At 46.0% G+C, this 25604-nt stretch overlaps 1 protein-coding gene across 1 annotated transcript in view; it reads right to left on the bottom strand.

Moving 5' to 3' along the window:
* Positions 1 to 25604, bottom strand: part of LOC131269124 (homeobox protein B-H1-like) — a 58706-nt gene that overhangs the window by 2079 nt on the left and 31023 nt on the right. The window contains exon 2 of the mRNA XM_058271448.1: positions 20707 to 20938. Coding sequence (XP_058127431.1) covers positions 20707 to 20938 — 232 coding nt within the window. The remainder of the gene's footprint in view (positions 1 to 20706; positions 20939 to 25604) is intronic.

Genomic DNA, 25604 nt, shown 5'->3' with positions numbered 1-25604 from the left:
GTGGTTGCAAGTGGACAGGCGGCCAATTGCGCTAAGTGCAGCAGAAATTCACCCAGAACCATCGCCTATCCATTATTTTGCTTGCGCTATGGATTGACACGAGACGTCGCGAGGCTTGCGATTATCGCTTGACGGCGCAAAAGAGGCTCCCTTTGACACACGGGGACCGTTTCTGCTTTCATGAAGCTCATTGATAATCGTCATTCTTCCAGCCGTTAATGTTGCCGTCAGGAACTACTTGCGACAACAAGGCCAGCTATTGACAGCTCGATGAGAATACATAAAATACACCAAGTAGCTGTTGACCTATTTCGCGCCAGAACTCTACAGCTTTTCGATTGACACATCTTCATATAAGTGTTCTTTCTTCTGGTTCTGGTATATTTTCCTGTTCTCCAAATGTAGAAAACTATAAGCCTAGGCGACTGAAAGCTGATGTTACAAACACGTAACTGATCAGAATAACTAAATTTTGGACCAAACCAAAAATGGCGGCAATTCAAATCCCGTTAAACCTTTTCAACCGATGCTAAACTACAACGGACTCAATACCGTATTTGAATCGCAGGGACCTGATAGCCCTAACAAAGGTAATGCTCCTGTAAAATATTAGTCCCGACGCAGTGTTACCTCTCGGTTTAACCTAATTTTTATTAAACGATAAAACTGTAGCCGCACATTGGGAACGTTGGGTGCACAGCGTCTCATTTGACGGCTTTAAAAAGGCACACGGTTACGGTACAAAAGAATGAAAGCGGTGAAAAGCATGATGAATTAATTTATTTTCATATCCCGTGGCACGTTGTTTAGGAAACAACATCTCGAGTACTCCGAGGCGCAAAAGGAGGGAAAACACCCTTGAGCGAAATCTAGCTGGTAGAGGACAAAGGGAACTGGGGATCGGCGCTGGAGGGCACGGGTGGTGGCGGTGGCATAATTGGAGAGTTAAAAAAAGGACACACACACACACACTCATACAGGGCGGAACAAGCGGTGGCCCAATTGACGACAACAACGATAGGAAAGTGAGGAAGCGATAATTCCCGAAGGATGTCCTCAGGTTCTTGCCTCGTCGACTTTCTTCTTATCCCTTTGCTCCGTTCCCGTTCTCCTCGCCCGTGCGCCATGGACGTGTCCTTCCGAGGCATCGTAGCATCTTAATACGAACGCATTAACGGAATAGTTGTTTTTTTATTATTATTTTATTTTGCCCGTGGCTTGGCACCGCGGAAGACGAAGAGCAGGCGATGAGCGAGATGAATGGATAAGGAGAACACGAAAAGTGATTAATGAAACTTTAACGAACGGAACGCGATGAAGCTTCCGCTGTCCTTTTACAGGGATTAAACATATCACAAAGAAAAAAGAACAGGCGTGAAAGAAATTGGCTCCCAACATCCCCACGGACTTTGTCCGCGGCAAGAAAAGAACCGAACCCAAGCGCTTTATGTTTTTGGGTCAGCAAATGGTTGCCTGCTGATGGGAAATATTCGAAGCATATTCTGAGATGATTTCAACAAGCAAAAGTTAAACTGTACCCGTAACACGGATGTTCGGAAGCACAAGTTCATTTTCGGGACGTGTCAAAAACCTAAATAGGCCCAGCCAAGACCCGGAGTGAAAAGGGACAGGAAAAGTCAATTTCCAAGGATATTATGGTCGGAGAATGCTTTTTTTTCTCTTCCACGCCCTTGCTTCGTTCTGCATGAAACAACGTCTGTTCATGTTACGTGAAGTGGAATTGCTCGGTACTTCTTAGCGACAAAAGTTATCTACCGTTTGGCTAGTTTGGGTTACCTTTCATCTTTAATTTGGTTTTTCGGAACTTTTCGAGTTCGTCTAACACACCAGGATAAGGTTTCTTGTTTTTTTGCCATCGCACACAATCTCCTCTTTGATAAATTAGCACCGCGAAGGGCGTGAGGGAAATAAATAAAAAGTTACGATTGCTAAAATGTGTTCCAAATATTTTAATTCTTCTTGCTTCTTTTTTGTGCGGAAAGCATTCGCATCTTCCCCAATGCGAACCGTCCCTGGAGAGCATAAGCTGCGTCGGCGATGTTTGGAATCTCTAATAAGACATTATAATTATGACTTGCCTTCAGCGAAGAGCTGAACATTACGTAAAACATTTCCTACACCACCCAATTGGAGGTTTATTTTACGTTTTACGTGAACATTCGACCAGAACACATTGACAGTGTCGAACTATAAACGTTTCAAGAAGGACGTGAGGTAAAGATGTTATAGCTTCAAAAAGCACTAAAATCTGGCAGAAACAACCAATTGTCACACAAGTAGTTGGTTTTACTTGGTATATCGTTAAATAAAAACCTTGCCCAATGCTTACTAACGACTTTCAATGCTTGTTCCAGCAACGATTAATGTTTCAATGTCAAAAATAAAATGTTATTACTATTTTTTATTGCTGTAAAATACGACAATGGTGTTTAACTGTTGCCAGAAGTCAAAACACAATTATCCAAAACGGTTCCTAGTAAAACTGCTGTGTAGTAACCTGCATTAGTATATAGTAGCCTTGGGCCCGAGCAGTCACAAACGTCATCGTAAAAAGCGCGGTAATGATAGTAAACATTACAAAAAACCAACAAAGCGCACGGGAATGTTAGTTCAGTCGTGCAAATGTACTTAAAGTCCGTGTTGTTTCAGTTGAAAGAAGTTTTCAAACACTTATATTTGCGAATCTTCCCTTCTTCTAGTTAGAAATAGAATAATGATAAGTAAATCAAAGTCACAACACAGCGGTCGAGTCCTTCATGTATACCCCGAAAAGGACACTGAATCATGCATTGGATCGTCATTGATTTCCTGGAAAATAAACCCACATTAGGAACGTGTTGAACGAAGTTCCAGTAAGTAAACAAATAAATAGATTGATCAACACGTCGAACCCATAATCGGTGCGATTGAACGGAACGACAACCGTGTACGGGTCGCGCATAATTGACCGCCCTCGGCTGAATACGATCTTAGGGTTTTGTAACCCACCCACAATCCGTGTTCCGAGTATCGGTAGGGTTGCCCAGGCGTATCCGTACTCCTCCTTCGCCCTCGAAAGGAACCCCTCTTCGTCGGTGCTATTATCGATTCCAGAAAGGCGTGTCCAACGTCGTACTATTTCGGGTCGGTTCCCCTCTCCACACTCTCGAACTAATCGATTTGCCAATTACCGGGAAAGCCATCGTCCGCTAATGCATGTTGTAAGGAATCACTTCTTATTGGCACGCCGGGCGGGTGCCAGATCCGAGACATTAGTGCACCACCGGTTGCGGTAATTCGGTTTTGTTACTGTCACAGAACACTCGGCAAAACGCCGACTCCGCCAACCTCCACAAGCACACGTCTGCCCACGGTGGGTAAGTGTAGGGTGCGTCGCCACGGTATCAACCTCGGAAAAGTGGAAATTCCAACCAACGGCGAACCGAAGCGAAGATGTTGTCCCGAAACCAGGGGGGGCCCCAAACACCAATCGGGATGCAACGATAATTGTGGGTGCAAGCATTCCCGCGGCGTTCATACGCCCAAGCACACACCCATGCACCGCGTTATAGCGAGGAGCACCAGCAAGCCAATCAAGCGAATCCAGGCGACGAATGCCTCCTCCGGAGGCGCGACTCGCTCGCGAGAAAAGGACGCCGATGTAACCGACGCAAGTTGGCTGTCTTGTTCGGGCGCAAGCGCACACCAATCTTACCACGCCAGCAACATGATTCACTCCTCCCGCGGCGGCATGTCGCGAGGGTGGCTCCCGACGGTTTCTGGGTTGGGTTTTGCGGCAGAAAAGGTATGGAGAGCCATAAAATACTGCCTCGCTCAGCGTTGCCATCGTCAACTAGCTGCGATGGGTAGCAGAACGGCATTCATGACGCCAACCATTCCAGCGTACTGCACTGTCGTCTGTTGCAACTGTGATTGAGAGCGCAAATGTGTACGAGTCGTGATGAATACCATTACAGGGAAGCAAAACAAGTTTTACATTGGCACGTTCAATTTGCAACAAATGAAAAAGAAGTTCTGCAAGCAACTGTAGTTCTCCATTTAAACAACTTCCAACAACAATTGTAATGAATTCTACTCAAAAAAGGTTCAAAACACATATGACTTAATCTTAATCAAGTTGAAAAGCAGATCGCATTCCCGTTTAAAAGAGAATATATTGCAAGAATTGATGACATTTGTATCTCTTTTTAATATACTGGTTTACAAACCAGAGCAAATTAGTCTCACGAAAGTTCTGCAAAGAACGAATGTACAAGGTTTCAGTATGGCTTTAATGTATAGCATGACTTTAGTGGGACTTTTGCATTTAACAGGAACCTGTTCGAATAGATGTTAACATAAGAAGTGTCTATATCTACAATCTATAACAAATATCTTAGCCAATCTCCATTGCATTCGGAAAACCTGCAACAAATGGTGTTGATACAACGTATATCCCATCAAATAGGCTGTCAGAAAGCCGATGTTTGCTATATGAACCATTGTCTAAAAGAAACCCATGTTCGACAGTCTGCAAACAAAATTGCCAGAATAACGTTGTTACTATAATCAACTTATCAATACAATATTGCAAAGAAGGTTCCGCATAGCTTGTTGGATTTGAATGTTCAGACTCATTTTCGGAGCTCTTCCTTACAAAATGTGTGCATAAATGTCTCAAATAACGCGCGAATCGGCGGAAAAGTTTCTGGAGCAAAATGTTTGCTCTTTCCTCGTAAGACTTCATCTCTATCCATCCAAACCATTAATACCATCTTGTAAAGGTTACTACAACAATATAGTTGGTCTCTTGTCTTGGGACTATATATTTTCTGATTTACAACATTGAAAGATATGCTGAGACTGGTAGAGAGCATGTTAGTTCTGGTAACTTCTGGTTCCAAAATGCGCCCCTACAAATGACTCCTAAAGCCGATCCGCAGATTCCAGCTTTGGCAGGGCCGCCTACAGACAAAGTCCTGCAAGCATACAGTGGTAAGAGATAATTGCCAAGAATCCACTAACTGGTCTAGTAATGACATGGCGAACGAGATGCAAATAATCGATCCAATTGTAAATGAAACGTTTACGGATCCAAAATATCAGTAAACTGTTACTGCTCCGCGTGTACGTACTCCGCGCGCAATGCGCTCCACAAGGGGTACATGACGCTAGTTGGCACAGGGGCTTCCCACAGGTGCCCTAACAAGCATTGTGCTGTAGTGGTAATAAGGCGATTGCGTGTTGCGTTCTCAAATTGCAAGCTTATGTACCGGCATAGAGCGCACGAGCATGTTAGAAAACAGCGGCCTTCTTTGCTCGCTCCCTCCCGGGCCCGGAATGGGGGGGGGGTTGGGGATGGAGGGTCAGAAAATTGCATTTTGTTCGTTACCAGTACGAACAGGCATACCTCCAGGAAACGGCGTTGCAGTGGAAAATTAACGATTTAGTGCCACTGGGAACCGATCGGCAAACGATTTGGCTTGCTTTTCGGTGGGTGTAAGAGAGGGAGGAGAGGGAGGGGGAGGGAGCGCAAAGATGTGCACGGTAACGGATACCTCGTTTTGCAGATATCGTGATGATTTGTTCCCGCACTTCTCATGATGTAAAGATCGTGCCAGCTTCCGCCATTCCCCGTAAGCTGGTAGTAGGCGCTATAGCCTGGGAGAGTCTCCGCACGGCGTAGGAGACCCTAGCAGTCCTTCGGTGTATTTGGATCACCGGTCGCTCCAGACCCTGAGATCCAGCGGATGGAACGGGCTCGGTGGCAATTAATGTTCTGATACATACTAACCCCTCGGTTTTTCGTTTCGTACCGTGAGAAAACATTCCGCCCGGTGCGTTTGTACCACTCCATGTACCCCAAAAACCCACACAGAATAGTCCCGACCACAGCTCCTCTATGGTACAAATTGACCCCGTAGGAGTAAAGCCTCTTTGACGAGCTCTAATTAGAGGCTCTCGCTTACACCTGATTTTCTTTCCCCAGAATCGTCGATACACTGGCGGCGTGGGCTTTACCAAGGCCACGTCATTTTATTTACCCAATTTTGACTACGAATTAAGGGCAGTACCCTCCCGATATAGAGATTTAGCCGGGATTAAGGCTTTTCTATATCCCGGTTGGCTGCGAAGGGGAATAGTTAACGCAGAAGATACTTGCGAAGGTAATAAAGTAACGATTAGCATACAAGATGGCCTTCCCATTTGCTCGAGTGCGGGTCACGAAATAATTCTATTACCGCCTGCTGCCCCGGCCTGCAGTATGATTGACATTTCTTAGCGCGCCCTTTTGCGGCTCGGTCTACATTATCGAAGTATTTGTTATTAATCAGCTTCGCTCGAAAGGTCGTATCGGCTTCGGGGCGTCGTGCCACCGTAAAGAAGCACCACTCGGGGAAGGGCCAAGAACTGATACGTAAGGTAACACCGCCAGTAACACGGATCGTAATGCGATAGTATCATTTGTAATTCAAAACTTCACCCAGCGTACTTGGGATGAAGTCTCACAAAAGTGCTGCCATTCGACCACCCGTTTCGTGCCATTGGTTCGGAATCGAAAAAAACATCCCGGCTTCCCATTCCCCGTAGCATTAATTAATGAACATCGCCAGCGAGCGCCAGCGTCGTCATAATTGACTGATAGAGTGTGGCAGTAGTCCACAACGAGGCGTAAGAATTCCTTGGGAACCTCCCCGGTCGCAAATCTTCTCACTGTGTGGCGTTTCACGACATTTGGTCACAAGCCCGACCGAGCTCGTACGGTTCTCATGTTTCAGCGGCCAGCATGGGATGGGATCGGCTTGCGGCTCGCCGGGAAAACGGTCTCACCGGTTCCCGTGACCGATCGGATATCGATCTAGGAGAGTTTACACGTACGTCTCAGACCCCACGGCTCGGACTGCCCGGTGAAGCGTTAAGTGACGTGACGGACTCCAATGTCTATAGCTGCCTGGATACGGTCTCTCCCTCGTTCTCTCTATATATCGCTGTGGTGTATCCGATCCGCGGCCGGAAGCAGGAACAAGACCTTTAAGGCGCGATGAGGTGCTGACCACGTCACGTATCGTTTTATAAAGCGAGCGGTGAGCAGGCGTAAACGGATGGAAAACTTCAATTTCCCGACGGCGCATTCCGGGAGTCTCGTTACCTCGCAGTCCCAACAAGCCCCCGTCAATTGTTCTACGCCGTGAATGAGCGCATCGAATCTGCGTAGCCGAAGGAGACGACGAAGGCCCAAAACACGCGAAAAGGGGCCTCGGAAAGTCAAAACCGTGACACACAGTGACAAGCGTCTTGCCTATACAAACACCTAGCGGGAAGGTGTGAAATCGCGCCAGCCCCGAAACACCCGAAACACGCGGAGAAAATTTTAATTTAATCTAATTTTCTGACTCATTTTACTGTTTGTTTGCTTCGGTTCGTCACATTTCCGGTTTTTCCCCGGACGGCGGAATGTGATGTTCCGGGATACCACCCTCCCTGGGCACCTTCTCCAATTGGCAGGCAACGTGTTTGCCTAAACATTCTTTCACTCCACTACCCGCGTCAATCGATTGCAACGGTGGAGATGGTTGAACGACTTCCAAATTGATTTTCCCACCAATGGTTCGTTGTGAATTTTAGAGCGACCGGTGTTGTATCCCAGCGAAACGAAAACACAGCAAAACAAACACCAGAAAGGGTTTCGTGGCGGTTAGTTTGTGTGTTGTTCACCATACAGTTTGTCGACCGGAAGCATTTATTGGTTGAAAACGTGCACTTTAATTTGCTACATATTTTATCAAGGACGCAGTTGTACTGTTTGTTTTTCGAAAGGCTATTGGACAATTACTTAATAAATAAAATATATCTAAAAGGAACAAACAAACCGAAATTAAGAGTTACTAATTGTACGTGTGTAGCAAATTTGACTACCTTGTCATCCATTTCGCGAGTGACAGCAGACTAGACTTCCCAGAGGATAAATTTTAAAAGTTTCTATGGTCTTATAATATAAATGCACTACTAAAGTAGTGTTAACATTCTTCACTGAAGTAGTGAAAACATTCTTGACTGAAGTTTAAATCGTTTTTATATGCAATATTTGTTTTGTTTTGGGCAAAGATACTGTGGCACCCGGTGCAAATGAAGGTGCGATAATCCAGCATCGATAATAGTAATGGATGCTGGATTGAAACAAAGGCTTCAGAGACAAAAAGGCTTGACAATTCAAACGAGCGACAGATGTTAGTACTGGTAACAACTGGACCACGTGCGGAACGATCTGAACAAGTGAAGAGATAGTTAAGTTAACACGTTGACTGCCATGGCTATAGCTATTTTTGATAGCCAGCTGTCATTAGTTCTAAAAAGTTTTTGCCCCATAAATGAATGAAAATGCAACATAAATGTATGTATTATTGTATGTATTATTTAATATCAATTCTTTGGGAAGCTAAGTTTTTGCTTAACCTTTGAAAACCATCGGTTTAACAAATGTTATACACAAATTTTATCAAAAAAGGTTGTACTAAAAAACTGTGCTAAAAACGCTTGGCAATCAAAGTGTTAATTGAAGAAAGATAGTAAGTGAACTAAAGAAACCAACTTAGATAAACAAACGATTGAAACACATAACTTCGTTACCAGTTTACTTTGAGTGGCATTCGAAGTAAGGCAAATAATACTATCACTATTACTACCAATGTTAAGGCAACATTTGTAACAATTGAAATGTAATATAAATCAGGTAGAATTGATATTCTATTACCCAATTTGTTTGTGATGTAGTTTTCTCGACATGATACAAATCAATCTACAAAAGAAGGAAACGAAAAATGTTCGACTGTGATTTTTCGGTTTCATTTTGCATTATTAAACGAATCCGCTGACATCGCCGACTTCGGGCGCAACGACAATATTTCAAAACCGCGTTCGAACGTCACGAGCGCTTGTCAAAACGAAGGGGAACCGGTCAGTGCGACCCCTGCTTTTGTTTGGACCGGCAATAATGCTCTAAAACCACAGTAAGACATACGGTTATTAGCTGGGTTATTATTTCGAGCTGGAGTTTTTCGCTTCTCCCCTCCCTCCCCCAACAGGCCTCCCTCCCCCCAGCGTTCGGGGAGGCAACATGGTTTCCGCTCAGCACCGCCCACTGACAATTGAGCTCTTCTGGTCTGGGTCGTCAGCTACCGAAGAAGAAAACCGGTGGGGGGCGGGGGCTGGCGGGTTGTTTGATCAAGCCAACCCGGGATGATGCTTTCCCTCCAATCAATGTGTCTACGTCTATTACCGTAGATTAAATCCTCAAAGTTCCCCCCTCTCACTCGCCGGCAATCACACACACACACACACACCGGGCGTTTTGGCCGGGGATCGATCCGGTGCTCGCCGCACTGTGGTCGCTGTGGAAAGTCTACAAGCCTTTACCTTCAATCAAATTACGTGTCAGAACAAATAACGATATAACGATAATATGCTACGGAATCATGTTTTCCCTGGCTGCTTTCGAATTTCGCTTGATTCGATCGCTGAAAGCATGTCATTATCGAGCGCAACCCCAGAAGTTCAACGGGCCGGGGGGGGAGGGGTATACGATACGAGTGTGCGGTGTGCTTTATCCACCCACCCCCCCGCCAGAACCGCCATCGTCAATCGGCCAATTTGCCTACGCCGGTTTGCAAGCGAGAGAGGACGGTCGAAACATGAAAGAGAAACATGGGGACGAAAAACGAAAACCGAAACAAACCTAACGCGAGGGAAGTAAAATCGAGCGAGAAGGGGCGACAGTCAACATTGCAGAATAAAAAAGAAAACCACCTGCATCGGAACGACAACGGTGGTGGTGGTGGTAGTGATGATGATGATGATGATGATATGCAACCCTGGCCACTCGTGAACGTCGTTGGTTGCATTATGAAGTCCAAACCTCGATATTGCAAGTGCACGTTGTCCCCCCCCCCCCCCCTCCCACTCTCCACATCGCAGCTTGACACATTCCTCGGCACATAAACCGGCCTCCCATTCCCCTTCTATTCCCGAGTGATTTCAACACCATCATTATCATCCTTTTTTTCTCCCTCCCCTCCCTCGCCCGTAATTGGTTTCCAATGGCATGGCATTCGTTTGACACTAATTGTCAAATCACAAATGGCGGGGTAGGAGCATTAGGTGTTTAAGGCGCTGGAGGGTGACAATTGTCCTGCCGTAGCGATTTGAAATAAATCGACGGCGGTGTTGCTGGTTCACGATTTATTCTAACTTCCATGTTTTTTTTCCATTAGAGGCCTCTATCTAAAACAATACTAGACAAACGAGACGTGAAGGAAGCCAGCAGCTTTACAAATGCCGTTTAATCGTTCATTTATTTACCTCGTCAGTGTGGGGGGGGGGGGGGGAAGGGATCGCAAGCCAGAACGATCGAACACGGCGCGGAAGAAGTAATAATAACATGCGCTTCATGCACATACCATTGCTTTGATTCGTTGTCTTGTGGCTTTTTTCTGATGTATTAATTTATTTATTTCTCTGCCAATCGGGCCCTCCCCCATTCCTCCCCGGGCAGGCGGTCGACCGTGTAGTTGGTCGGGAGTTCGCAGCGACCCCGCGATGCAACGCCCGCTAACTAATTCAGCAGTTCCTGGACGGGGACGCAACCCAGCGTCAAATTGCGCCCACGTCTGTGCAGCAAATTACCGGGGGAGGGAGGGTGGGTGGGTGGGAGGGCCAAGTAAATATATTATCCGCGACCGGCCACCGGAATGAGGGGAGGGAGGGGATTTGGAAATGGTCATAATTTTATAACTTGATTGAAATGCCTCGCCCTGGCCCACTTCGTTTTTTTTGCGCTAGTTCCTAGTTGTGCACATTTGTCCATCGACATATAGGGTAGCGTGAGGCACTATGAACCCCTTAACGTGAAAAAGCATTTCATTTTCACAAACTTTCAATTCGCTAACACCTCTTTAAAATCCGATCAACTATCGAATATGTTTCCTATTTGTTTTACTCTTTACCTGTATTACGTACACGCACTACCACCTTTACTTTTTAGTACATAATTTTTAGTACAATCATTTTTGTTTCAATTTAGTTGCCAAATTTATTGAACCAACGCTTTTCGAAAACTAAGCAAAGACGAGGCTTCCTATACGATACACCATTATAGCCTACTACTTCATAAGTCCTCTGCTATAGTAGTGTTAACATAGTGGGTGACAGGCAATCCGAAACTTGTCACGAAACACATATATTATTATTCTAATATAGTGGTAGGCTAGGGTAAAGGTACAAATTTATCGTTAGGAAAGCTTTGTCTATTTGTTATATGTTTAATATGATTGTACTAAAAATATTCTAAAACACCTTGACTGCTTTTTAGTACATGTTTTAGTAATTTTTTTTTTTAACAAATTTGGCTATCAAATTAAGGAAACCATGCAAAGACTAAGCATCCTCAAAGGATGGATGTTTGTATTAATGTAGCTTACTTCATAAATTCAGATATGAGTGTAAAGGACTGCTTTGGATAGCTGCTGTATTATTACACTAATATAGTAGTAAACTAGGGTGATTGTACAAATGTATCGTTAGGAAAGTTTGGTCTATTTGTTATTTGTTTAAAAGCAAGTCTCAGGATTTGTTTTACAACCAAATTTCAACAACAATGTTTGTACTAAAAAAATGTTCTAAAAACGCTCGACGGTGAACGTGTTAATGAAGAAGGATCTATGAAACACGTTAACGTAGATGTTCCATCCGTTCTTTTGAAATTGCCTCACTCAGCCGAAAACATGAAGGTGCGTTTTAGCCCACCGGAGTGTATCTTGCCCCTCTCTCCCCTGCTCTACCGGCCGGTAGTCAATCTTCATCAGTCAGAAGTAGAGGTTAAGCATATAGACTGGACTTTCGTCGGCGAGCAGCGACGCGTGATTTTGAACGGTTTTAAAGTATAAACGGGTCATTTGATAGATGTTAGAATCTGTACCGTTCGTCTCTCTACCTCTCCTGCTTTATCTCTGGCAGTGAGCGCCCCATAGAGTGCCTTCGAGAGGGCAGGATCTTGGCGACGGTGACACTTTCAACTTCCCTAACGTTCGTGTGATGTTTGCAGCAACCCGTTACTCCACTCCAGCTGGCGCTTTGATCAGATTGTGTCCGCTTTTCACCCGAAACCACACGCACACACGCACACACACCGCCCCCGGAGGGCGACGATGACCGCTGGTGTTCGCCTTCCGGTGTTCCCCCCCCCCCCCCCCCCCCTCCCCCCGGTCGCTCTATCAGATGGCGCACCAATTTACTCCTTTTTCCAGATCGTTCGTTCACGGGCGACGTAGCGTGAAACAAGGGTTTTTACCGTTTTATGCGCCGGCACTCCCGCGTTTTCCCGGGGGTTCCGGGCGGCTGGGGTGATGACGCCTCTCTTTGGCCAGCGCCCGAACGTGTTTCAAACCACGTATGCAGCGGTGATAGGGGCACAGGGCCTCTCGCGACAACCGAGCGCTTTTCGGAGCTGGCCGGCGGACGGCTTTCCCAAAACAGTTCGCCTACTCTGCTTTTCTCCATTGCGAGCTGCTTATGTTTTCGCCCGTCTCCCCCCCTCTATCGCCCCGCGTTCCCCCGCCCGGGGTTGGTGGTAATTTATTTTAATGTTATACAGTCTTCAAAGCTCTGTGCATCACGCACACCCAAATATGAGCTTAAATTGTTTGTAGAGAAGTAATATATGTTAAGTGGATCGTTTTTTTACATGTCAATCGCGCCACGACACCTCCGCGTCCTAAACCACGAGCCGGGCGCAGAATTAGCGTACAAGCTCAAGGTGGTGGTGCTTGTTGCTTGAAGTTTCTTGGGAATGTTTTATTTATTTTCCTCCCCCCCCCCCCCCCCCCCTCGCCACCTCTCTCTCTCCCGTTTCGGTGCTATTTTTATACACCTTCCAGGCGCTCGCCCATTTTGTTAAGACCTTTCGGGGCCGACGATACGACGATTAAACGCGGGGTGAAAAGGTGAAAAGAACCGTTTTGTAGTATGTAAATTTTTAAGCGCCATCTAAAGCCCACCGCCTACCACCTACCCTTATCCCTCTGCCGATGCGCGCAAACACTTCTAATGTTCTAACAAACACCACCGCCACCGCCTCCTCCCGCGCAGCAAACCGCAACCGAACGGAGCACCGCCAGTAGGGTGAAACAAACGGCAAGCGACGGGTAGGCACTTTCCATGCAAGTGGCGGTGTGTGTGCGAGAGACTCAACCAACACTCAACGTGTCCTGGGAAAAGCCGCGTCGGGCCCAGGCGCGAGTTTCGTTGATGATCGATTAATTCGTCACCGCGTCATCCGGCGTCATGTACGTGCGACCTCGGTTTGATTAATCGAGGAAACGGCGTTGTGTTTTTTTTTTGCTTTCTTCTCCCTAACGTACTGAAAATGTTACCGATGGCTTGCAACACACCGTTGGCTTCCAATTCCGAGCGTCGCCCTGCTCGATATTAATTGTCATTACACCCTTAGATTAGAACGATTAGTTAGAACCTATTTGTGTCATTTGCCTTCGAGTGTATGTTTTTATTTCACGGTGATTGTAGATTCAGTTAGACCCAAAAAAAAGCTTCTGTTATTTGCGTACCTTTCAAATTTAATAACGTTTGGTCTATGGACAAACAAAGTTAATGTTTCCCTAACATATTTGGTGGTGTTTCCGCGTCGTGAAAAAGTTTGTCAAGAAAAATGTATTAAATAATATTAACACGTTGACTGCCATGTCACCCAAAAGTGGGTGACAGTAAAAATCAGTTCTAAAAAGTTTTTGACCCATTAATAAATGAAAATGCAACATAAAAATTATAGTTATATTTTATATCAATTCTTTGGGAAGCTTAGTTTTTGCTTAGCCATCAATAATCGTTGATTTAATAAATGTTTTAAGATAATTTTATTAAAAATAATGTACTAAAAAAGTGTGCTAAAATGCTTGGCAGTCAACGTGTTAAACCATAATGCCAAGCGTTTTTAGAACATTTTTGTAGTAAAATATTCTTATATATAAATAATCAAAATAACCGTCTGTTTCATGCATTTTTATACACATTTTATCAAAAATTATTGTACGTAAATTAATAAAAAATATTGTAAATTAATAAAAAAACGTGTTAAAACGTTGACTACCATGTCACCCAAAAGTGGGTAACAGCTGAAATCAGTTCTAAAAAGTTTTTGACCCATAAATAAATTAAAATGGAACATAAAACTTAGAGTACTATTTTATATCAATTCTTTGGGAAGCTAAGTTTTTGCTTAGCCCTAAAACATCAGTGGTTTAATAAATGTTATGGTCTAACTATATTAACAAAGATTGTACTAAAACAGTGTGCTAAAAACGCTTAGTGGTCAACGTGTTAAATCAACGGTTTGAGAAAACCAAGCAAAGTCAAAACTTCGCAAAGGATACGTTATTATAATAGCTATAGCCTAGTTATATATTATTGCACTATTATTGCAGTCCAAAAGGCTGATGAAGGTTGGTGCTGTCACCCGCGGGCAGAATGGGTGCAAATTGAATTGAGCCATTGCTGATCATTAAACTATTGGTATCTCAGATTTACGTGAACAAACGCAAATTTAAAACACACAAACCTAACATGTTCAAACACTCTTGAATCTAGTGCGGTTCGCCAAAAGCATAGGACGTGCGTGTGTGCGAGTGTGCTCACGAAGGATGCACTCCTTTGTACGATGTTTGTTTATCGCAACATCTGAGCCAACATCTGACACTTGACAGCACTATAATTCAAATCAAAATGCCATTACAACCAATGCGAACGGATGAGGAGATCGCTTAACTCGTTTCCGTGCGATAATGAAACATTTTCAAAAGGAAAAAAAAAGAAAAAGGAAGATGAAACAAGCACCACGATGGGCTTTAAAACTTGGCCTAATTCATCCCGGACTCGAGATGGGGGATCCTCTTTAGCGACACACTACCTACGGGCGGTGGTGATTGTCAACGGTCGTAAATAATAAAGGCTTCGCGAGATAACGCAGGCGACGAACCGTGGCCCCGGACCGCATCCCGGAGGTCGGCCGAAAGAAAACCCGCCGTACCGTGGAACGCGAGGGGGTTCGATTCTTTTCCCCCAAAAAGCTGCTTCTTCCGCCGGAGAGAGAGAGAGAGAGAGCTCGTTCTCGTTTCACCTGAAGTTTCGCTAATAAGTGCGGTTCCACATAAAATCGGTGAAGCAGAGAATTAAAAGGGTAAGGAAGTGTGTGGCAAAAGCAAAACAACAACCAAATTATGAAAGAATACGACGTCTCTCCCAGCGCAAACGCCATTTTTAAGGAATAACTTTTTCGTACGAACACCGCCGATGATGGCGGAACGAACGGATTAACGGCAGCAAAAACCGGGAGCGGAAGCCGGGCGGCGGGGGGGAGGGAAAGGGAAAGTATTAACAAACATGAATGTCGTAAGTGCCCGTGAACAGGCGATGGTGTGCTGTGTGGTGGCTGTTTTGTGCGGCGGGACACACGCACACCAAACACACACACACACACACACACATACCTACTGGCCGCAAAATAATGAATCGCATCGCGCGAACAAAAACGCAACGGTAATAAATCGTTAATGCGTGCCTCGCTACTAATTTGAATTTGATTTATTATAATTCCTACATTCCGCTTCCCGCTACCCCTCCGTATCACGTCCCTTCCCCCCCCCCCCCCCCCCCTCCGCACCTCTCCCCGGCCCGGCGTAGATCGTCTGCCCTCCCCGGTAGGTTGCTCCCTTTTGATGACCTTTTCCGTAAGCGTGAATTTTCTTTGTCATTACCCCGCTGTATGCGAATTGATCTCGCACGAGCACACGTTTGCATTGTAATGAGACACGGCGAGGGTATTTGAGAGGTGTTATGTATGTATAAATATACATAGCTTGCAAGCCTGATGCTTCCGGCAGGTTTGTGATGCTGCTTCCCAGTTCTAGCGAATGGTTCGACTAACGTTTTTTTTCCCGTAGAGCTTGTAAACACAGCTTGAAATTCTTATTATTCACAACTAACACGTTGACTGCCATGGCTATCATTTTTGATAGCCAGCTGTCATTAGTTCTAAAAAGTTTTTGTCACATAAATAAATGAAAATGTAACATAGCCAAGTAAAGACTTAGCTTCCCAAATAACTTTTTTTTAATATAACTAAAATGTTTATGTCGCATTTTCATTTATTTATGGGTCAAAAACTTTTTAGAACTAGTTACTGCTGTCACCCATATTTGGGGTAACACGTTGACTGCTAAGCGTTTTTAGTACATTTTTTTAGTACAATCTTTTTTAATAAACGATAGGCTAGGTAATGATTTTGCTTCCCAAAGAACTTGTTTTTTCATTTATTTATGAAGCAAAAAAATTTTAGAACTAATACCTGCTGTCACCTGTGTGAAAGTTAAAGGAATCTACGAAGATTACTCATTGTATTACCAAATATTGTCAAAACAGATTGTACTAAAACTGTACTAAAACAACGAGGCAGTCTACTTGTTAAAACACTGTTATAGAGTTCATTTATCTAGTTTTTAGCTTCTTCATAGTACAAAAAGTTGTAAGAAAGTTTCGCCCTTTTATTACGATCTACAAAGTTTGACGGTACGTTAACATCGCACTCGATTCCCTAAGAGTTTGGTGCTAATTGGTCTCTCCTACATGCATTTGTTAGCATGTTTAGTTAGCAAGCCAAACCGGGGTAGAAGGAAATCATGCAAGCATGATTTACAAAAGAATCACTTCGAAAGGTCCAACATCGTGCGGGAAAGAATAAGCGAATGAATATGTTCATTTAATGAGTCAAATCGCTGGTCAAAGTAGAGCCATTCAACAAAAAAAACATACACACACACATACACAAACTCACGCGCAATATACAAACGGCGGAGTGGTTCTTCCGGTAACAAATCATCTCATTTTCGTCATCCCTCCCCGCGGGAAAAAACGTCGATGGAGTGGCGTGGAAATAAGGATTTTGACGAAGGATACAACAATGCGAGCACAACAAAACGCACACGCACAACAACGAACGAGGGAACGAAAAAAAAAACAACAATCCACTCAATCGCGCGGCGGCAAACCACCGCTTCCCCTTTGCGACGCTTTTGGCGTTGCTGGAAGGAAGGAGGAAAGATCCGGAACACATCGCGCTGATGGAAACCGAGGGGTTAAAAGAAATTAACAGTTAAACTAACAAATTTATTCATACATGATCGTTGTGGATTTGCATATACACCATAAATTATCTGTCTCTCGAGGTTTTTCCATTTGCTGCGAGTGCAGAGAGTGGCGCGCGCGCGCGCGGTTTTTCCACCTCTTCATGGGCTGAAATCATGGGCACCCGTTTGAATTTCATCGCGTGGGTGAGCGCAAGCACGCATTGTCCTCCGCGCTTGCCAGGTATAACACCTAGATGCATATATTTCACCGCGCGCCATGCACCGGGAGAAAGAGGAGGACGAGGAGGAGGGAAACCCGAAATGGATTTTATGTCTATCTTCTCGCCAACGGCCATTCCCGGGTGACACCTTATTGACAACAACAGGGGCCCCAGGTCTTTGGTCAACCGCACACGCATCCCGAACCATCATCATTTCTCATTCCGGCCTCTCTCCCGGGAAGTTCTCCGTTGGGTCGTCGCACCCCGCACCCGGCAGAGTGTTGATTAAATTCTAGTTTTCTCTCCTATTTTCTTCCGGAGCGAGGAGAAGAAGGAGGAGGAGGGGTAGGAGGAGGAGTGGGGAAGGGATAAAAGATAACCGCATTCCGCCGCACGACGGACTGGCGGAAGAACCAAAGACAGATTATCGATCCGAACGATCCGCTGAGGCGGAGGCCCCTGCGCAAAGAGAGGGCAGGCGGAAAGCAATCGTAGCCCGTAGTGCTGTGTGTTTACAGTTTCGGGGTTCCAACTTCCTGTCGCCAGGGGTGTTTTTTTTTCGGCGATCGAACCGATCCCCGCAATTAGGGACCTTGAGGTACGCCCCCGAAAGCGACCTCTACGGTTCCGAAAACCCGGCGAATAGCTGAGGGTGCGGCTGGAAACGGGGCGCACGGCACCGCATGCGAAATTCTGGGTCCGTGAGTCGCCGGTGAGTCCTCGCCCTCAGCGGGCGGGCAGGGCGTGCGTGCCGCGCTGTCCTCTCCCTTTTTTTCTGAAGGTTGGCTAATGGATGCTGAACTGTCTATTAGAGGTCCCCGCGATCTGCCGCACGGCGGGGCCCGACGGGGGAGGGCAACGTCGGAAAGCGTTAATTATCCGATGACGAACAGAGCGCCCGCACGAGAGCCAAGTAGCTTTAGCCTATTCGTGATTGATATTAACCGATCACCCGGGCGAGATTGCCGGGTTCTTCTTCGGTGCGATTTCGAGGATCCTCCACTCCCCGATGGGCGGACACGGCGGGATCGGATGTGCCGGCGGCGGCGGCGGCGGGGGCGGAGACAGGGACAATTTGCAGGGTCCCGGAATGTCGGGCCGCCAAAAAAAAAGCCAAAATCCCAAAAAGGGAAACCGTTTGAACTCGGGCGCGCCGCTTGAAGTCCTGGCGCCAACCGGGCCCCGGGTTTCGGTTTGCGGTTCTCGAGGGCCCCGGGGTCCCAAAAAAGGTCCCTGCTTCCTTCCCGTTGCGGAGGATCTTCCAGCTTCCCTTTTTCCCACCGTCGCTTTTAAATAGCCTAGCCGCTGGCGCCGGAAGCTGACTCGGCAACTATTCGCCGACCCCCGGAGGGCAACAAGCGAATGGCAGCGAGGAGTCCGCCGAGTCGGCTTCTGGTGTGTCTTTCTCTGTCCACCACCACCCGCACCGCCGCACCGAGCAAATCGCCTTGAGATCGCGTTTCAACGACTCATCGTCTAATTATACGGACCGTCCATTTGAGGCCATTAAATCGCTTGCCCTCTGTGGCGCACTCTGTGGGCCGCGCGAGCGCAAGGGTTCCATTAGGGACACAACCACCGGTGGGGGGAGGGTGATCGCTCTCCCCTCCAGGGGCAGGCCCATCGACAGCTTTCGCGACTCAAAAACCTCCTACTCCTGCGGGTCTCCGGCGGGCGCTCGTTCTTACAAATGGCATCTAATTTCGCCGCCGTCTTCTCGTTGTCATCCGCTGGCGAGGGGGAGCCGGCTGGGTGTGGGGGGGTGAAGGCCGACATTCGGGCGTGTTTCCTTCGCCGATGGGTAGCAGTCCCCGGCGGGGCACGGAACGGCGCAAAGATGAAAACCCCAAGCAAGCGGTGCACCGAAAAGTAGAACTGATTTGTAATTTTCAACGTATTCCACTTATTTGTTTAAAGCTCTCTAAAAGCAGGTCGTTCCGATGATGTGATCTGATATCTATCGCACCATTCACGACCCGCCTGTACCGCCTTCCTCGTCTTCACTCCATCTCCGTGCCTCTAAATCTGAACTCGTCGTTGCGACGGAACGGGACTGAACGAAACCTTCCGGAGAAGGACCGGAGGAGGGAAGGAGGGCGAAAAGAGCCCCAGAAGAGAAAAAAAAAAACAAGGAAAAGAAACACCTCGGACCTCACCGGGTTAAACCGAAAAACAAAAAAAACAAAACCAAAAAAAAAGGCGTAGGTAGACACTAGGTTCGGGGTCCGAAACCAGTCCTCGGCTCCGGGAGAGTTTCGGCTCACAACACAACACCGTGGAAGCGTGATTAGTCGGCATCTTTCCACGCCTGATTACCGCGTACACCGTTGTTTGATCATCCGCCCCGAACGTCCAGGCGGACACTTCATTCACCTTTTGCTGTCCCGAACCCAGCGCACCCAGGGACCTCGGCACTCCGGACCCGCACATTTTACGTCCATTCATCTTTCGGCGCCCTTCATATAGGCGCGCGTGCGTGTGATGTTGTCTGTATAAACGAGTATATATATATATAGATAAAGCTCTATACATATCTATACATGTACATATAGACGCACACGTGTGTGTGTGTGTGTTTGCGTACGTGTGCGGGATCCCGACGTGGGACGAGGGTCTGGAGGGTTTTTTTTTCTCCCTCTTCTGGAATTGGTCTAATTTAGGATCAATTTTCGATTCTTCGCCGCTCTTTTACTTCTATTCAATTTGCTTTATTAACTCCTTTATTTTAATTGCCGCTCATTGATTCCTCATTCGGTGTTTGAGAAATCGGTGCGCCCTCACCCTCGCGGCGTCGGTGTGCTGCTCTTTTGCATATCATCGTAGGGATAAGTATAATGTGCTGTACATCCCGGGCCCGCATGAATCATTTGCTGGCGACAGATTAGATGAGTTTGTTTGCTGATTGGCTATATATCCATCTACGCCATCCATGCCGCACCGAAAAGGAGTGGGCCGGCATCCTCCTCCGAGGTCCGAGGCGAAATGGCGAACCGCAACCACCATTAAGGTGTGAAATATGCAAATTAAATGAATCTAATTTGATTGCTCTCACCTCCAGTAATGTAGAACGTGATAAAACGTAGTTCAATCAAATGGTCCCCTCCCCGCCCCCTTCCTCTTCTTTCCGGAGTCGGAAGCCGCAACACTATTAGCGCCCGGGTCGCTTTCACCATCTTAGAGTTGGTAAGCCCCAAAAGTGTGGAGTTCCTGCTCCAAGAGAACGAAATGCCCCCAATGTCCGAACTGTGTCTCTTTCGGGGTCTCAGATGTATCATTCTATCGAGTAGTATGCCGCTCACCTTCGGTTCTGGTACCAGGTTTTCACTTGCGTGTCGCTCAGTCCGAGCTTGTTCGCCAGCTCCATCCGGTCCTGGACGCTGAGATACTTCTGCCGCTCGAAGCTCTTCTCGAGCGTCTGCAGCTGGTGGTCGGTGAACGCGGTTCGCGCCTTGCGCTGCTTTTTGCTGAGACCCGGCGTACCGCTCAGCCCGAGCCCGTTCTTGAGGCTGTTGCTGTCGTCGTCTTTGCCACCTGCGGGATAAAAAAAGGAAGAAGAGTCGGTTTGCGTAAGATTCGCCGTTCGTCCTTGCCTACTTAGTGCGCTCTGCCGAAATTATAATCTGCCAAATCAACAACTGTTCTAAGGCATGCCTGGTGAGGATTTGGAGTCTTTCGTACGTTCAGAATTTAGGGACAACAGAAGAAACAAACCAACAAACCTTCTGCAACCATAAGAAACCTGCTTTTCTAACGAAAGTCCACCGTAAGCGGGCGTTTTCTAAAGCCTAACTTACCGCAGGTTGACCGCAACGCATCTGTGCTTAGCTTGCAACCCTAGCTTAACTTAACATAGCCTCGAGTGTTATGCCTTTCGAACGAGCGTTTGCTGAGTTGGGGACCGAAATCGTACGGCTTTTCGACGACGAAGTCCTGAATCGGGTGGATTATCGGGAAATTTGATATGAAATTAGAGTCGGTGCGGTTGTATTTACTTCCGGTAAGTGGCTATATTCAAACCGAGCGCCTATTCTGTTTGTGACGAGACCTGTTTGTAGGTTTAAGGTTCGCGTCTTTTATGCTGATTACCGTTGGCGTCTCCCATCCCATCCCGTGCCGTGCATGAGCACAAATTAAGCGTTATCGGTTGAAGTTGACCGCCCCAGTGGTGCAGGAGCGGGTTTTCAACACGCTGGTGAAGAAACGTCATGGACTGTTCGAGAAATGCTAGACCATCGCAAAGCCGCACAATGCAAGCAACGCCTGGCTTATCCGATTCGTATCTCAAACAGTTGCCGAAGAGCCAAGAAGGAGCCAAGCTGTTACTCGTTCGTCGGTTGATGTGTCATTTAATAGCCTCATCCCGATCTGCCGGCGTGATCTCGTCACGATTGAGCGGATAAAGTGCCTCTCAGCCCGGGAAGAGGGGCGCCTAAATAGTGATTTAATAGACTTGCACCTCAACGCGCACGGACAATTAATCTTTGCCGAGACGCCAACACACGCACAACAACCTACGCCTGGAGGACGTGTACCATGCGGTTCATTTTCACAATTTTCCGCAGGGTTGAGATGTTGTGTGTATGTATGTAGAGTACTTCCTATTTCCGAAGCCACACCGCTGCGTCGCAGGAGTTTCTGTTGTGTGACACTTTTACGATTAGTTTTCAAGCGCCTCGAACTGAATGTGAAATGTGGAAAGCATAAGAAGTGGCAAAATATAAACTAGAACTCCCGAACAATAGCTCTAGACAGCTGGATACTCCATGTAGTTGTTACTTAAAACTTGCTACCTACTCAAATCGAACAAACACTTATCTTAAAAGCTCTTGTAAGTTTGTCTTTAAATAAGAGTTAGTAAAATCCGTCGGCAGTGTGCGATTTGCACTGAGTTATTACTTCAGAATATCAACTCTTGGATAACCCGCATCGAGCCAACAGCGGAAACCGAGTGGAACGATTTGGCGACGGCATTTTGGTCAACTTTTCATTCCGCTCGTGGAAACATTTCATTGGGGACAAGACCTGGAGCTTCTTTCATGTTTTACTAATATTCTTATTTAGTTTACTACCATATCGGTGGCAATTTGTTGGCGCATTTAATATTAGTATTATCTATTTTATGTTGAGGCGTATCATTTCACTTTTGGTTTAGTACCAATTGATATTTCTTTACTTGTTTTTGTTTTTTTAAAACCAAGTACAAATACTTTTACTATCCAATTGTCCGTTTTATATTCGACGTGATTCGTAAAAATGCGAAAACATTTAACCCCAAAGGATGTTTATATTGCACAATAATCTTTAGAAGAGGAAATGTCATGAAAATTGGACGAAGAGTGGAATTCTACTTCTCCCCGTCATTGCTCCATACTTTGAGGTTATGGATGGGTTTGATGCTTTCAATGTAGTATGCAGTCGGTATAGATGTAGATATACATAAATGTCCGCATGCGTAGATCGCTAACGTTGGAGTTTCTTTCTCTCCTCTAAACGATACGGAAAGCAGTAATGAATAGCGGAAACTTAACAATCCTTGGAGCGGCCTAGCGCAAGCATACACACACACGTACGCGCTCACCTCAAACGTCATCGAATCGTTCCGAAGTGAATAGGATATCAATTATGTGAGAAATTGTAATGACACTGCAGGTTTTTCCCGCAAACGCTGGCGCGTCGCTCTGCCAACGTTCGGTTGGCGGAACTTCCTGCTTTTCATTCCGCCGGTTGTTGTTGTTTTTTCTTTCTTTGCTCCGCTCGCCGTCCCGTTTGCACCACCGGGTTTATCCGTCTAATTTCGGAATTGAAACCCTCTTTATGCCCGGGTTCCATTCGCTCTCTTAATTATGCTTTTAAATATTTATAACAATAACAATCAACCGTGAATGCGCGCCAGGAGGTAAGCGACGCTACTGTCGATGCTCCTGTTGCTACCGCGCTGGCCGATTATTTTCATCATTATTCTTGATCCCGCTATTACCGGTATTCTTCCTCGATTTAGGGTATCGGTACGCCTGCTACCCTTTTTTTTCCACTCCTTCCTCCAGCCCCAAACACACAGCAGCCTGCCCCGTTGCCTCCGTACACCCCATAAACTCCTCTTATGACGTTCGTCGGAGCGTGCGGAGAGGGGCGCCCAGGCAGGGCCAACGGAGAGAAATGATAAGTGCAACATGAAGGCCCCGCCGCCGGGTGGAAAAGTGCGGAATTGTGACATTTAAAAATCTATTAGGCTGCATTACGTCAGCAGATTCGATTCCAGCGCGCCTCCGTTGCGCGCCCCAAAACGTCGACGACGGCGACCTTCGATGGAAAAACCATTCGACTTCCCCCGGTGGTGGTGGTGAGGTCCTGGCGTCATGGCGTCGCTGGCGAAAAGGGCTGCCAGGCAACACGGGGCGCACACAGGCGCTTTGTCCGATCCGGAATCCATCGGTTCATTTCTCTTTTTCTTCTCTTCTTTTAAATAGAGTGGAAGTTATCATAATAGCTTTTTTATTATCCTGCGAACAACAACAAAAAAACGGAAAACATTGTCGATTGGTGCAAGAAGATGGCACAATGGAAAAAAAACGCAGGGATCGAACCTTAAAAGTCAATAGTTTCATAGAATGATAGCAAATGGATCGTTACAAACTTTTTTTCCTGATAAGGGTTGGAGAAGAAAGAGGCATGCACAGGAACAGGACCGAAGCTATTTGGAAATGCTAACCGGCGAGCAAAACAGCATGTCACTGCCCGGCTGCAATCTCGTTTAACACAATGACGTATTGGTTGTTGACATGTGGAGCAACACCTAGAGTACACCGATCACTCCAATGCAAGCCAGCCCGGAAGCCGGGAAAGAGCTGAGGTGAGGCTTTAGGAAGCGTTTTTCATACCACTTGGAGTTGTTTGTATTGGTAAAGTGTCCCTAGTACTAGCACGAACTAGTTGTAAACCTTCCCTCTATGCTCAGCAGTGGTTAATTTGACCGCAAAATTTCATAACTTTGTTCATATTTGAAGAATTTGCAATTCTGCAAACAGCTGCTTTTCTTTGCGTTATGACTAGAGTTGTGTCTTATGAATCCTTAGGCGAGATTCATTCATATGAATCTTTCACCTAGGATTCACTCAGATTGATTCATGCATCATTTGGAATTCGAATCTCAAAACCGTGATTCACACGTTCCGTACCACGTCACCCAAAAGTGGGCGACAGCAGCAACTTGTTCTAAAAAGTGTGTGACCCATAAATAAATGAAAAAGCAGCATTAAAAATTATAGTTATATTTAAAATAAGCTATTTAGGAAACAAAGTTCTTCCTTGGCCTTCGAAAGCCTAAACCGATGGTATTTAGAAACAAATTTTAATTCAAAATATTGTACTAAAAACGCTTGGTACGCAACGTATTAATCTATCGAAACATTAATGAATCTTGATGAATGTTTCATGAATCTTTCACGCATCTTAGTGTTTTCGAATTTTTCTTACATTTTGAGCGTCACTGATCGGTTATTTTAGCCTTAGTGAATGTTTGAGATTAATAAATCTCGAAATCGAAGCGAAGCGCCATTCGGATCGATGAATCTGAATCGGAATTACCCAACTCTAGTTATTGCCGATTCAGTAAAGAAAGCATATTTACTGATAAACTCTATACTTTCGTCCTTTTTTTTAATATTGCCAACCTTTACTCGTTTGCGGTTTCGTTTTGCTATATTTCTACACTTATTACTCCATCTGTAATGCCTTTTCGGTAGCTTGATGTAGTGTAGAAAAAGCGTTCATCAATCAATTTGACTGCAAGAGTGTTCTTGCTAGTGGATTACAAAATTGTTGATGTCGTCTGAAGGTTCATTTGGAGCCCGGTCCGTCACTGGAAAGTGTGGTTGCGAGCGTTGCGATGTGGGCAGAGAAGCAAACCTCATTGCAGGTGTAACTGCAACAGCGGGGAGAAACACGATGCGCGCAGAAACACTAAGTTCATCAATGGCAGTCGAAACAAACTATCGAATGTCAGATGGTAAGGGTAGGTACCCTCATCAGCGGCAGTCCGAGGCGAACATCGCCGAGGCGCCGCTTTATCGTCGCCGAAAGGCGCCGCACACCAGCACACACACACACACACACACTCAGGCGCTGGCGGGTCGCCGACGACCTTAGAAGCCAATCAATATCATTAACTAAAAACCGCATCCTCCGAGCGGCCCAACAC

The sequence above is a fragment of the Anopheles coustani genome, chromosome X (assembly GCF_943734705.1).
Source record: "Anopheles coustani chromosome X, idAnoCousDA_361_x.2, whole genome shotgun sequence".
Lineage (NCBI taxonomy): Eukaryota > Metazoa > Arthropoda > Insecta > Diptera > Culicidae > Anopheles > Anopheles coustani.
The sequence above is the reverse complement of the archived record's forward strand: the minus strand, read 5'-3'. Positions and strand labels throughout refer to the sequence as shown.